The sequence below is a fragment of the Equus caballus genome, chromosome 7 (assembly GCF_041296265.1).
Source record: "Equus caballus isolate H_3958 breed thoroughbred chromosome 7, TB-T2T, whole genome shotgun sequence".
Lineage (NCBI taxonomy): Eukaryota > Metazoa > Chordata > Mammalia > Perissodactyla > Equidae > Equus > Equus caballus.
Window position 1 is genome coordinate 11,143,282 of NC_091690.1, and position 15,107 is coordinate 11,158,388.

The 15,107-nt window shown below is 35.6% G+C and overlaps 1 protein-coding gene across 2 annotated transcripts in view; it reads left to right on the forward strand.

The window, feature by feature from the left end:
- The window catches only part of CNTN5 (contactin 5), a 1,137,031-nt gene that overhangs the window by 1,055,721 nt on the left and 66,203 nt on the right, over positions 1 to 15,107 (forward strand). For both annotated transcript variants that reach the window (XM_023644694.2, XM_070272715.1), the window contains one exon: positions 10,829 to 10,987. In XM_023644694.2, the coding sequence (XP_023500462.1) occupies positions 10,829 to 10,987 (159 nt within the window). The remainder of the gene's footprint in view (positions 1 to 10,828; positions 10,988 to 15,107) is intronic.

Below are 15,107 nucleotides of genomic sequence, written 5' to 3' on the forward strand. Positions count from 1 at the left end.
CCCCAACCTTCAGGTCTTCCTTCAACCTCCTTTTCCCCACCTTTATAAACTCCTGCTACTTTTGATCAAACATAAACCATCTGCTTTCCCTCTCTTCAAAAATGCCTTAAATTTTCCAGTCTTTTGGCATATTTGTTTACTTAACTTTTTTTGGCCACAAAAAAAGGTCACCTGTTCCATCTTTAAGTGCTAGTCCAGAGGAATTGTTTTCTTGGAATCTTCACTGAAAAATCCATCCTTTCAGCCTCAGTATCTAAAGAACATTCTGTGTCCTGGAGATACAAAGTGAATTCCTGAGTCACCTGGCTGGGAAATGGCAGAGACTACATGCGAACCTGGATTTCATGGTGTCTAGCTAGCCTTCACCTTTCAAAGACACCAAGTTTAGCTTTTTGTTTTTGTCCTCACAGTGTAGTGTCTCCAAGCCTTTCAACCTTTTTTTTTTCTTAATAAATGCAGCAGTGAAAAACACATAGAATATTTAATAGTGACTTTGTAAAATGGGATTTTTCAATTTTGCTCTAAAAGTTTTCTCTGCTTTTCAAAACTTTGTTAACCTTTATTGTCATAGGAATACATTGATTATAATAGTACATCTTTAAGAAGTCCCAAGTCTCTATCTAAATGTGATCATTCCATTGTTCTATAGGTAAATTTTTAAATCATTTTAATAATTTTATTGCATTATGTGTTTACCTATCTGGCTGATGCTTCTAGTCTGCCAGCTGTTCTGTCAGTTTTCCCAACTGACTTGTAATTTTTCACTTCCAAGGGGTAATTAGATATTGCTGGAGATCCTCTTTTCAGGTTATTTATGCTAATATAATCAGTCTTGGCACAGATAAGGAATTATTCTAGTTTTAATCCTTCATAAACCAAGGGAGTTCTCAGTTATTCTTTGTATCTTACAATGCTCCCAGTTGCAAGTAATCTAAAGCCTAACTCAAATTGGATTAAACAATAAGGAAATTTACTGGCTTTCATGACAGGAAGCTAAACAAGATTTTTTAATTGATCAATCCAGTGTCTCAAGTTTTCTTCAAGGACCCAAATTGGTTCCATCTCTTCACTCTGTCATGTACAATGTTACCCTTATCCTAAAGCTTATTGTAGTCATAGGCTGACTACCAAGAATAGTAGAGCCTAAATGCTTTCACGCTCTCATTCGGCAGGAGAAAGAACTAGCATATCTCTACAAATGTCCATCCCTTCATCTGATTTGCCTGTTTAGACCATGTGCTTACTCCTGAACCAGCACCTATGATAAGATTGCATGATCTGATTGGCTTAGACCTAGCTTCCTGAACCAATCACTTGCAGGGCAAGTGAGGTTGCCAAGATACTCATAGACTAATCATGGTCACTCATATAATGAGGGGTTAATTCCCTACACCACCTTGGGACAGGAGGAGCAAATCCTAGGGAGTCAACTCCAAAGTTCACTTCATCTCTAGAATACATTTTTTACCTCTAAATCCATTTTCATCAATAAAAAAATTATTTGTCCCAGCTCATAATAGTTTTTAATCTTCTTAAATCTACGTTTTCTATCTATGCTGAATAACATGAAGTAGCGTTGTATAGTAATGAATGGCATGGGGTTAAAACTCAGATATACATGCAATTAAGAATCAGAACTGAACCTCCAAATCCACTATTGGAATGTTGTGTGACCCTGGGTGAGTCACCTGAATTTTCTGACACTCAACCTTCTCATTTGTGGAAAGAAGATGTCAGTATCAGATTTGTTGTAAATATTAGAGAGAAATTATATATCATTTAGCATAATGCCTTCTACCTTATGGGTGGATATTAAATCATGACATTTCAACATTATATATATTTTTCCATTTTACATTATAAGCTTCCCAGAAGTTAGAGATTATTTATTGAATCTACCAATAATAGTACAATTTTTTTCTTTTTCAAATCATTTTCACATCTATCCTTATTTATTTTGATAAAACAAAATGTGGTTTACAGGTTCTTATTTTTATTGGTAAAAAGTGAAACCTTGTGAGAGCATATGATGTTGTCACAGTTACCAAGCTACTAACAGGCCTGACCAATGCTAGTATAGCTATTTACAAAGTAGTTTTTACCTACATTAGCCCATGTAATCTTCACAATAATGACATAAGATTGACATTGTCATCCCTTTTATAAAATGTAAGGAAACTGAGACTTAACAAGGTTCAGAAACTTGCACAAAATTCTTACACAAAAGAGTCAGAAGTCAAATAAAATTCTTCTGACTCTTTATCCAAATCTCTTTTCTTTAGACAAGTTTTTCTTGAAATATAGGGTACCTAAAAATTTCCTAGGCATCTTGTGCAAAATATGACTCTAAGGCTCTAGTCACAGAAATTGAAATTCAGTAGCTATTGAGTACAGCCCTGGAATCTACTTTTTTTTTTTTTTTTTTTACAATCATGGCAGAGATTTTGTTGCTCAGCAAAGTCTGAGAGACACTAATAGCCTGTTTTTTGTTGTTGTTACTTAGAAACTCACCATTATCAGATATCTAATTAACAGCATTTAAGAAAGATGAGAATGTAACACAATTAGAATTTTATTTTTTAATATATAGTACGAGTCTTTTTTCAGAATGGTGCTATGATTTTGTAAAGGTGTATTACTCTTTCTCATATTTTTATTGGTCAAAAGTGAAAATGTGTACAAAAATAATCCAATAGCTATGCTAGCCTGTTAAGTTAATAAAAATTGTTTATTCAATCATTTATTACAAATCTATACTGATAATATGGTATGTGTCAAGAACTGTACCGGCACTGGGAATACAATAGTGAGCAAATTACAAGCACAATTCCAGCCTCCCTGTACCTAAAAGCCAAAGAATAAAGCCACTATTAATAAAAAAAGTCACAGGGCCTGCCCAGTGGCACAGTGGTTAAGTTCGCACATTCCGCTTTGGCTGCCCACGGTTCACCGTTCGGATCCCAGGTGCAGACCTAGACACAAGTTGTCAGGCCATGCTGTGGCAGGCTTCCCATATATTAGGTAGAGGAAGATGGCCACGGACGTTAGGTCAGGGCCGGTCTTCCTCAGCAAAAAGAGGAGGATTGGCAGCAGATGTTAGCTCAGGGCTAATCTTCCTCAAAAAAAAGTTAAAAAGTCACACAAATAAGTAGAAAGCTTTAACTGTGATTTCAACTATGAATGAGAGGTGCATGGTACTACGAATGTATGTAATCGAGTGATTTTACCTAGACAGGGCAGTCAGAGAAATCTCCTTCAAGGAACTGAAATCTGAGCAGAGATTTGAAATTGGAAGCCTAAACAGGTCTTAAGTAGGCAAAGTGAGGAGGGAAAAGAATTTCATTCTGAGAGACCAGGTTACATAGATGATGATGATAGATGGATAGATAGATAATGATAATAATAAATATAGTGATGATGATATGATTCATGGATAGATATAATAAATGATAAGCTTTACCAAATTAATTGAAAAAAATTGTTTTTGAAAAAAATAATTAGAACTATTTATCTCTCATTTTCATCTTTAACTGCTTCTAGTAGAAAAGAGTTGGTTATTTCCATGGGATTGAAAACAGTAGGAAAAGGTCACTTAAACTAGGTTAATAAATAGGAAAGAAATCCAAGAACACCCTCTAGACTTCCTGAGGAACATGATGGTGAGGAAGTATCTGAGGAGAAGGTAAAGAAGGAAGATGCAAGGCTATACGAAGTTGGACTTCGCCAGCCCAGTGTGTTAAAGAGTATGTCAGGAGACACTTTCTTGTATACAAATAAATATACTCCCAATAACACCATACTTCCTAAGTAAGGGTGTACCATAATTCTTCATAATTCTACTCTAAAAATGGAAACCTCAGCAACCAGTTATTAATAGGTTTTAAAATGTGATGAATTCATGCAATCTACTCACATTATTGATTATTACTTTTTAATGAAATGTTTTGTATTTATTTATATATGGTCTTTTAAATTGGGTCTATGCAAAATAATCCTTGGTATTGCATGGTTCATTGCATATAATTAAACTGCATTATAAAAATAAAAAATACTCTTTGTGGCCTGAGTTATTGAGTTTATTTCTCTGCATTAATCTAGTCCTCCAGACAGTAGCTGAATCTCCTCTCCACTTGGTGTTAGAAAGGCATGCTCAGGACTTTGCTTCCATGAATGATTGCCATGCCTGCTTTCCTTTTTTTGCAGCATATTCCTACATGTTTAGAAGTAAGACGTGTCTGTCCATCAAACAATATTTATGGGCTTACCAATAGAACTGACTCAAGATACCATGGCATATTTGGTATCAAATTTTTCATTTTCATTTTAAGCAATTTAAAGCAAAGACCTGTTTAATGGTTGAATCCCGACGGTTTAATTTTTCACTTAAAACTTCTAGGTGAGAAAAGTAGCAGTAAAGTCCCAAAAGTCAAATAAAAATAAAAACAAACAATAGATGTAAAATGTAAAGAATAACGTAAAACAATAGGGATATTTGTTGAATCAATAGGTATTAGAATCAGGCAGAGAATGTGATGCTATCTAGGTGAGAAAGAGCCAGAAAAGCTGCTCTGCATGAGGAGTCAATCTTAGCATTAGGAGGATGTTTTTAAGAATTATTCCTTAATAATAATAAAATAAAAAAGGGCTGGAGAGTCACATTACAAGAAATCTAAAGCCTGGTGCCACTAGTTGTTGTCGAAAAAGAGGATGGGCAATAATTTCACAAAAAGTGGGTACACGACTTCCTGTTTGTTACCACATTAATTTGTCAGAATTTGCTTTAAACAGGAAATACCCCTCCACTTGTTGTCAAGACTAGGGGCCAAGCCCTGCTTCAACTCCTGTTCCCCCTACAGCAGGAGGACTCATCTCTTTTGAGGAGGAATTTTCCTGTCTCAAGTATTCCCTCCTCATCTGAAAAATAATAGGGTTGAACTAGATGAGTGCAGTTAACTTAAAAATTTCAAAACTATAACACTGCTTAACTATTATATGAAGTGTTAGGTCCTTGTTTGATGTCAATAATAGCTTTAGAGGTTACAAGGAAATATATACATTTTATTTGCTTTTTAGCTTTAAAAGTCAATGTCTTCTCAAGGAAATTTTCTCACTGAACATTGGGTCAAGGGAAGGAGTCAATCTGAGAGCAATCTAGTAGCAATCCTGGGGAGCCCTTGATGGAGGATAGATTGAATTCATGAGAACATGGCTCCTGCTAGGGGCCTTTGTGCTCTGTCATTTGCTCAGCAGTATTCACCATGAAGAAATAAAGAGACTGTGTCCATTTTTGAAATTTTCTATTTTCAAATAAAGTATTTATTTTGATGATCCTATATTATAGCACTGTCCTAGGAGGGCAGGGGGAAGGGGGACTTTCCAGATTCCTGCTCATCTGACACTGAATCATTACAGCTAAGTACAAAATTAATGAGATTTCTGCTAAATGAGTGTCATCTGTATAACATTCACATACTAGCTACTGTCACACATTTGTCATCTCTGAGATGTTTATCTCTCATTAATCTATTTTCAAAGATATCTTATGTAAATTGCCGTAAAAGCATCTGAAGAGAAAAGCTGATATAAAAAGTGAAAAGATGGCGAAAATATGACCATCATTAATAGGCATTAAAAATAAAGATATTGATTGTATTACTATAATATTAATGTAATTCACTCCTAAATATATACAAGAAGCTAATTCTAGCCAGCATTCAGTATAGAATATTTAAAAATATATTTTCTCTATAAATAGAGCATCAATAAACCAATACTAATATAATAACCATAAATCTCCTTTTCACTTTTATTATGGTTGAAAATTATATTTAATCTGTCTTTAAAGGTAAAACACATCGCTAATTTTTCAGAATAATTTTACAATGATATATTGATAAAAATCTTTCAGATTTACAAGGATTTAGAAAAGGTGTCTGTCCATAGGCTTTAATACTCTAAGTTTCTAATAACAATCAGCCTTTTTACTAAATCATACAGAAGTATTTATTTTCTTCATTCATGGAGCTATTCTGTCATTTTTATTACCACCCCACACTAAATTTGACTGAAAAAAGCTATTGGCTCCAATATATTTTGATTTAACAAAAACAGAGGCCATCATATTGGATCTTTGTCTCATATGATAATTACTTTATTTTAAAACATTCTTTTACTCGTTAATTGTTACACAATATTCCAAACTCAAAACATAACTTCTTTTGTCTTTCTTTCCCTTTCTTCTTCCTTCTTTTTCTCTCCCTTCTTCCTTTCGTCTCTTCTACCAATATTTTGAGGGCCTAATATATGCCAAGTACCATGTTGAATATTCAGACAAGTAGAAATTATAGAAAAATAATTGTAGTCAATGTAACAAGTCCTATAATGAGATGTAAAATGTACTTCCAAAGCACTTGAACATAACATTGTCACTGCCTGGCATTTGTTTTTTTGTAAAAGATCTCTCTCTGCCACTGGACTTTAACACATCTGGGGCTGAAACCCCATCTTGTCCTCTTATAAACCATCCCCACCATCTCCCACCACTCAGCACAGTGCTCTACACTTACTGGCATCCAGCAAACATTTAGTTAAATAGGTTGTACTCAGAAGAGTACATGCATATGACGATATGGAGGCTTTCTTTAAAATAATGACTTTTAAAAATAATTTTAGAAGTAATACATGCTTATTGTACAGAATTGGAAAATCCAAACAAGTACAAAGAATAAAACTGAAATCACCTACATCCTCACCTCCAAGCAATAACCACAATATATACTTTAGTGCATTTCTTTCCAGTCTTTTCCTTTACGTATTTGGCAAATTACTATTTAGACACTTATACAGACATGTAATTTTGCATTCCACTTTTTTCACTTATATTGTGAACATTTCCCATATCATTAAATAGCCTTAAATATTAGACAGTTTAATGACTGCCTAATATTTTATCATAAGATTTTATGATTTAAACATTACTTGATTATTAGACAGTTATTTACAATGGTTTGTAATGATAAGTAGTTGCACTGCCACAATCAGTATCCTGGGTAGATAAACCTTGTTTGCTGTCACTGGTTATTTTGCTAAGGACTATATTTGGGAAAGTAGCCACACATAGAGAAAAATACTTGGAGATTTATTAATTACATTGTAAGTTCCATTTTTCGTTCCAGCTGAAGTTTTAAAAAATTATTTAGAGTAATTATTACCTATTATTGAAAGAAATGTACCTTTCTTTAAGAGAACTAATTTAAATATTTTCGAAGAACTTGAGTACTCAGAAAGGCAAATTATTTTATTTAAATTAACAATAGTTATTTGCCATAATATCTCCTATCATGTGTCACACATAAGTGTTTATTAATAAATGCTTTTTGAAGAGGTGAATAAATAGAATGGATGAAGTGGAACAGAATAAATGAAATAATATAAAAGAGCTCAAAAAACAAATATGTTTGTAATGATTCCTTTTTGAATACATTAACTAAATGTCAAGTCTTTTTTCATAGCATCTTGAAGATCCTCCTGACAAATTCATCTACGAACAAACTTTGAAATCCAACTATTTTGAACTCTGTTCTGATTATTCATTGCTGTCCCAAAACTTAGTGGCTTAACATATCAATCTATTCTGTGCTCTCATGGTTTTGGCAGCTGACAGGCACAGCCAGGTTCTTACTTGGGATTTCTCATGCACATGAGTCCCATGGTGACTGAGACTGGAGTTATTCAAAGGCTTCATCACTCACATGTCTAGTGCCTGGGCTGGGATGCCTGGACTAGCTGGGGGCAACTTAGATCTCCCTCTCTGCATGAGCCTCTTCAAATGGCTAGCTTGGACCTCTTCACAGAATGGCAGCCTCAGTTTAATCAGATTTACAACTAGGCAGCTGGATTTTCCCACAAGTATTCCAGGAAACCTGAGATGAAGCTGCAACGCTTCTATGACCTCTCCTCAAACGTCATGCCCTGTCACTTCTACCATTGTCTTTTGGGTCAAATAGTCACAGGACAGCCCAGATTCAAGGAGGTGAAAGAACAGGCTCCATCTTTCAATGAGAGAATGGCTGGCATGTCCAGGGAGGAAAGGAAGCGATGGCAGCCGTCTTATACACAGGCTACCACAATTTCTAAACCCTTTCTTCAAATGCCATCTCCATGTCTACCATGTAATTTAAATGTGCTTTTCCCTAACACACACTTGCTCTCTTTCTTTCCTTCCTTCAACTGAAACTACTCCCTTTATTAAAAGTGAAAGGAGGAAGGATCTGTGTATGCCTTGATTCCTTGGACAAATCAGGGTTTACAATTGTCTCTGAATTGAAATCTCAGACATGCTGTTCACCAGCAGAGTGACTTGAGCAAATAACTTCTCTTTATTAGAATGGATAATCTGATGCCCACTGCCTAACATAACACCTACCATATAATAAGCTTATTAACTAATTTGTTTGTTATTTATTGACTAAACAATCTCTTTGAGATTCCATTATGTCCTCTATGAAATAGGGATAATAATGCCCACCACACAGTGACCAGAAACAAATGAACAGGTTAATGTTTGCAAAATACTTAATACAGTCCTTAATACAGAACAGTGAGGATATGGTAGCTATTAGTATTATTATTATGCCTAATATTCTTATCACTGTATATTGTCATCATTATAGTTTCTCCTCCATATCCCTGTCACCAAAGTCTAACAACTTGTCAGACACCTTCTTCACCACCTGAATCTCATTTATTTTCTTCACCTCATCTTTAGCCGCTGTTTTAATGCTTTGAACATTCACATTGGTGAGACATCAAACATATTCTTCCGTAAGTGCTTGATCTTGTCAATCTTAATAATCATATTCTCCACTTCACTCCAGATGAACGCAAATTATCACTCAAAAGTATCCTATGAGTAAATCACAAATTCTGCAATTTTCTCCTCACAAGTTCTTATTCTTCCCTTCATAACAACCTGGTTTCCTTGACTCCTTTCTTTAATTCTAGCCTGTCAGCACCTTTCCAGCTTCACCCAACTCCCTGGTCCACCTTGACACTATGGTCATTCCTACCACTGGCACCTTTAATAATAAGCCATACCAAATTTACAAACTCCTAAACTTGAATGGACCCAATTAACTACTTTCTCTGGCCCCGCTCCTGGATTTCTAGCCTAACCTTGCTTAGTTGGGCAGTTCTACTTCAAAATGATGCCACCAACCCAAACTCGAAGCCCAGTACTATTCTAAAATATTTATATTACACTCTTCTTCATGTCCTTCCTCTTTTATCACGTACTTATCCCATTCTCCTCTAGCTCTCAGTCCCGTTCTCAGCCAATCATCTTCACTTTTGTAGATTTTTTTTCTTCTCTAGTGAAAAAAGTAGAATCTTCCCAAATGAGCTTTCTCAACATCCCCTCTTGCCATCTCAAAAGCTTTGTTTCTTTAATCGTTGTTTCTTCCTTCATTTCTCTCAGAGAAAAAACTGCCACTTCTTCTCATGGTTATCTTCTACACCTTTGCCCACAATCCCAATCATTTGTTACCATCCTGATGGAATAGTCCATGTCTTCTAAATCTTTGCTCTCTGCTTTCTGCTGCTGGGTCTTCTCAGTCTTGATAAAAATGCTCATTTCTCATTTCATAAAAATGTCATTTGCCTAGAGAGGATTTTTAATTCTATCTTAATCTCTCTGTCCCTTCCTTGTTGAAATTCTCTACCCAGAGGTCTTTATCAGCTGTCTCCATCTCTTCAACACTCCACCATTTCTTAGCTTCTTATAGTCTAGGTCAGCCCTTACTGCTCAGACGTCATAATCACCGCGTTCAGAAAGTAACTTGCTACATAATGACTAATTCAGGAAATAACTTAAACTAATAAGGGTGGGATTTATTTTTCACTGAAAATAATGACATCCTTGCAGCTTGAATTGTCCATATTAGGGAATAGATGAATGTTAATAAGAAAACTGACATTGCTTAGCCACTAAAATGTAAACACTCTACATATTTTTGAATGTTATGAGAAATCACTGTTTTAGAAATAATTCTACAAAGGTATATTTCTCTTCATATCAGATCATAGTTGTTTCTTGAAGCTAGAGTCTACATGCACATAGATTGATCATCACTATTCTGTACCAATTTTTCATGATCAAAAGAGAAATAGTCTTCTCTGATTCACCACCTTCCTATCCCTATCAAAAATAGGAATACTAATGACAATCTCATCACACCTTCTTTTTAACTCCCCACAAATTTTTTCCATGCCTCACTTCTAGTATTTACCCTTCTTTAGTCTGAACTGATTGTTTCAGAGCCTTTCATGTCTCCCCTGTTAGAGTTCAAGCTAGTCGATAGTCACATCACAGAATTTGTATGTTGTAGGCTTCCCAAACATAAAAATTAGGCCCATACATCTACAGCTTTCTGGTAACAATAGGATCATTTTTGTTCCTAATAGCTTTGCCTATCACTCTCTGTTGCTGCCTCCATAAGCTATAATTGATTTCAACAGCCATAGTTGATATCGACATTAATATTCTTCTGTTTGTTTCTAATTATTTTTTCTTCTCCTATAAAATATAATGCTAACTGGTAGTTGCCTCCAAGCACAAAGTGTTAGAAAAAAATCAAATCTATAATTGTGACTCCCAGAAATCATGGAAACCAACTTGCATCTCCTCTCGTTTTACTGTCAATTTTTGTTACTAAATATGTATTTCATTAGATGATTACATAGTTTGATTGGATCCTTATTGGAAATAGAGTTTCTTGTGGCTCCTCATCATGGCTTGTACTTAACTTTATCCATTCCCTTTTGCCTAAAGGTCCCCCAGGTCCACCAGGGATAGTGATCATTGAGGAGATCACCGAAAGCACAGCTACACTCTCCTGGAGTCCAGCTGCTGACAATCACAGCCCAATCTCCTCCTACAACCTGCAGGCTCGCAGCCCTTTCTCCCTGGGCTGGCAAACAGTGAAAACAGGTAAAAGGCTCTAAGGCAACATCAGATGCAAACAGAGAGCTTCCTATGTCATGAGCTATATTTGCTAGCAATCTCAGTAGGATCATTTTGGGATTCTGGAAACTTTGTTATTTACTACAATGTTAACCATTGTTTGCTTCTTTTTATAAAGCTAACTTGCTTTCATCTCTTCTCAATTCCCAAGGAGGGACCACATCAGTTATATTTGTGTTTTTATTGAAATAACTTTAGATTCACATAGAAGTTGCAAAAATAGGACAAAGATTTCCTGTGGACCCATCCCTCAGCTTCCCCCAGTAATTACACTTTACATAACAATGGTACAATTATCAAATCAGAAAACTGACATTGGTACAATGCTATTAACTAAACTACAGACCATATTCAGATTTCGTCAGTTTTTATATGCAATTTTTCTTTATAGAATTCTATGAGATTTTGTTGTATAGATTCAAGTAACCACCAAGACAATCAGCACAGAACTGTTCCATTACTCCAGTTCCTTAAGAGTCACACATCTGTCTTATTTATAAAAAGAAAATCTAACATAAAATTATATTATTTAAAGCAATGTTGCGTTTTAATACCTACTTCCACGATGTTTGCATTATAGTTGCATCGTTTTAAAAATCATTCTCTTCCCTGATGGTTTTCTTTTCATGTTATTTTCTTTTTTCATGTTATTTCTTTTCATGTTAAACTTCCCCTCCTCTCCAAATGCAGCTGTCTGCAGGGAAATGTCAAATTACACTCACTTGATAGTTATTGGATACTTGTTTAACAAGCTGGTATTTGAAAAGTGAGCAAAAACGTAATCTTCAGAGGCAGTTTTCCATACTGAGTAGGGATTTGTGGTTTTTGTTTTATTTTCTATCTAAATATAAAATAAATTTACCTGTGTATAAGTGAAATATGAAATCAGTAAAATATCTGAGTGCAATAACCATAAAACTCAATTAACCAGTATGTTACGGGAGTGGAGTGGATCATTTTGTTGCTAAAATAAAATAAATTTGAGCAGAAACTTATTTTTGTGTAAAAATTTACAATGTAAGGGAGAGGAAATATATTCTGTATGTAACTATAATTCAAGCTTTTCTTGATATTAGGTTCCTAGATTAATTTATAAAATTCAGTTTGATTACGATGATAGTATACCATACATGTATACATATTTATTTGTAATATATATAATTTTGGGTGTTAGTCTCATTCCTGGCTCCATTTTAACCCTGTGATACCTCTGCAGACCCAAGTCATTGGGGGAATTTCTAAGTTCGGTAGATAATTCTGGAAAGGACACAAATTCAAGCCACGTGAACAGCCTTACACAAGAATTCTGATAATCTTCGCCCCAGTGCTCCCATGTCACCCTTAGTGTGACAGTCCAGACCTTTTGCTGTGCAGTCAGGAAATGAATTCACCTTCAGATCTGGGGTTGTGCAGTCACCAAACCCATCCTCCTGCCTGCAGCTTTGCTCCCTGCCCACCCTTGCCACACTGCCCATAAAACTTACTTCTTGGGACGTTTTCCTTGTAGGCACATTGCAATACATACATATATTTTCTTGCTCCTGCCCATGTTCCTGTCCTTCTTACCTTAGCACATCATGGCAATAAAGGACATCTAGGGAGCTGGCCCCGTGGACGAGTGTTTAAGTTCATGCACTGCACTGTGGTGGCCCAGGGTGTCACCAGTTCAGATTCTGGCGCAGACGTGGCACCACTCATCAGGCCATGTTGAGGCGGCGTCCCACATGCCACAACCAGAGGGAACCACAACTGAAAAACTATACAACTATATACTGGGGGGATTTGGGGAGAAAAAGCAGGAAAAAAAGAAAAGATTGGCAACAGTTGTTAGCTCAAGTGCCAATCTTTAAAAAAAAAAAAGAGCATCTAATCTTCCTCCTACTACACCCATAGTTTCCTAGCTACTCTTATTCCTTGATTTCTTTATTCACCTGTTTCTATTTTTTGTTGTTTAATGATAGACAGATAGATAGATAGATAGACAGATGAAAGAAAGAGAAAAATAGATGTGTGCATGTGTACATACGTATACATATAAAAACTCTGAAAATTTTGGCATAAGCTAAGGAAAAGTGAGAGATTGTGAGTGTGTATGTGTGTGTGTGTGTGTTTTGTGTGCGGAGGGCTTAGGCATTTGAACTAAATTTTATTTTTTAGGTTTATTTGTTTTAGAAGTCCCTATTATAAAGTTGCATTTTTTTCGTTCTAATATAATTTGAATGCTGGAAACATTTTTAAGTTCAGAGCTCTTTTTAAACTCAGTTCAGCAAGTAGTTATTAAAAAAATCTATGCTTGTGCTATATAAAGAAATATCTATTTTTCAGAAATATATGTCTATAAATGATCAATATTATTTGCCCTTGATGGTAATTGGGCTCTAGCAAGATGTCTCCTCACCTAGCAAGCTCACTCATTTCTCCGAAATTCAGGGTCTCTTGCAGCTACTGGTAGAGGCATGTCCATGCCCTCCTCCAGGCAAGCCTGCCCAGGAGAGGTCCTCAACTTTTGCATGCTCTTGAGTAGCTGTTCTAAATGCATCCTGGGTTTAGCCTCTAGCTCAATCTGACCACAACTTCCTTCATGTCTGTGATAGGGAAAGAAGCCCCTCTGGAGCTCCACCAGCTCCCCTGGGGCAGTGGGCCTTTTGTTTTCATAGTTGCTCCCTCATCTAAATCAATTTCAGTAAAGACTAGCTCTGATGCAGAAATATCTATTAGAAAAAAATAGATGAGTCGGGAGTTTGAACTCTCTGAGGAAGTTAATTCAACTCATAAGCTAGTTAAAAAGCACTTAAGATTCCTTTATACACCAACATGAATACAAAAAGCAGTGAGTTCCTCATTTTGACAAATGAAGTAATCAGTTCCACATGGACCTTCTAGCTGAGCACATCTGGAATTAACTTGTCAATACTGCCAACCAAAAATCAGGCTCAAATCAGGTGACTGTGAATGGTACTAATTTATTCATTTTGAAGAAAGTATGAAAACAACCATAAGAAATAGATAATTTCACTTGCAGATTCTTTTTTGATTCAAACAGATTGCTTTTGATTTGGAAACCTGACTTTCTTCTTCATATTATTGAGCAGTGTTAGCTGACCTAGTTTTTTACTGTATCTGCTTAGGAACACCAGATCACCTATAATCATAGAATTGATTGGTCATTGCTTACTTAATTCAAATATGTATCTTAACTATTCTTCTATCAGTGGGTATGTCTCTTATCTGTGGATATGTTTTGCAATGATTGATTGGCTGATTAAATTTGTCAACTAGCCAAGTTGATTTAGTTTTACATTTAATTATTTAATTAAATTCTCGGATGCGCTTCTTTTACTAGGAAAGGCATTTTAACAAGTTTCTCTCCCTGAATCAATATGAGGTCCTCCACTGTCTTTAGTTACTGTGTGCTGTCTCTGAAGCAAGCAGAACATTTTCTTTGAAACCAACTTGTCCCCATAGTTCCAGAAAGAACATCTTTATGAAAAGATACCTGCAAGGCTTTAAACATACCTATTTTGGGAGCCAGTCCTGATGGCCTAGTGGTTAAAGTTTGGCTTGCTCCACTTGGTGGCCCGGGTTTGGTTCCCAGGTGCAGAACCACACCTCTCATCTGTCAGTTGCCGAGCATGAGGGCAGCTCACATAAAACAACAAGAAGGGCCTACAACTAGAATACGCAACCATGTACTGGGACTTTGGGGAGGAAAAAAGAAAAAAGAGAGGAAGATTGGCAACAGATGTTAGCTCAGGGTGAATCTTTCCCAGCAAAAAAACAAAGGAAAAACAAAATACTTGGTATACATTCTCCATTATCTTTAATCTCACAACATTACATTTCAAATCTAAATCTTAATTTTATGAAAAAGTTTATTTCTAATTTGTTTCACATTGCATGTTATTTTATCAAAAAATATTACTACTTTCGACTCACGATTTTTACAATTATTTTTAGCCCTTACAAGTAGCAGTGAATTTAGAATTTCTAAATCTACCTTCCCCCATCCCCCTTTTTAAAGAAGGATTCAAATTAAGGATGGTGGAGAGGATGTAGGGTAGAGGAAGGAGTCTTTAAAAACAATAAT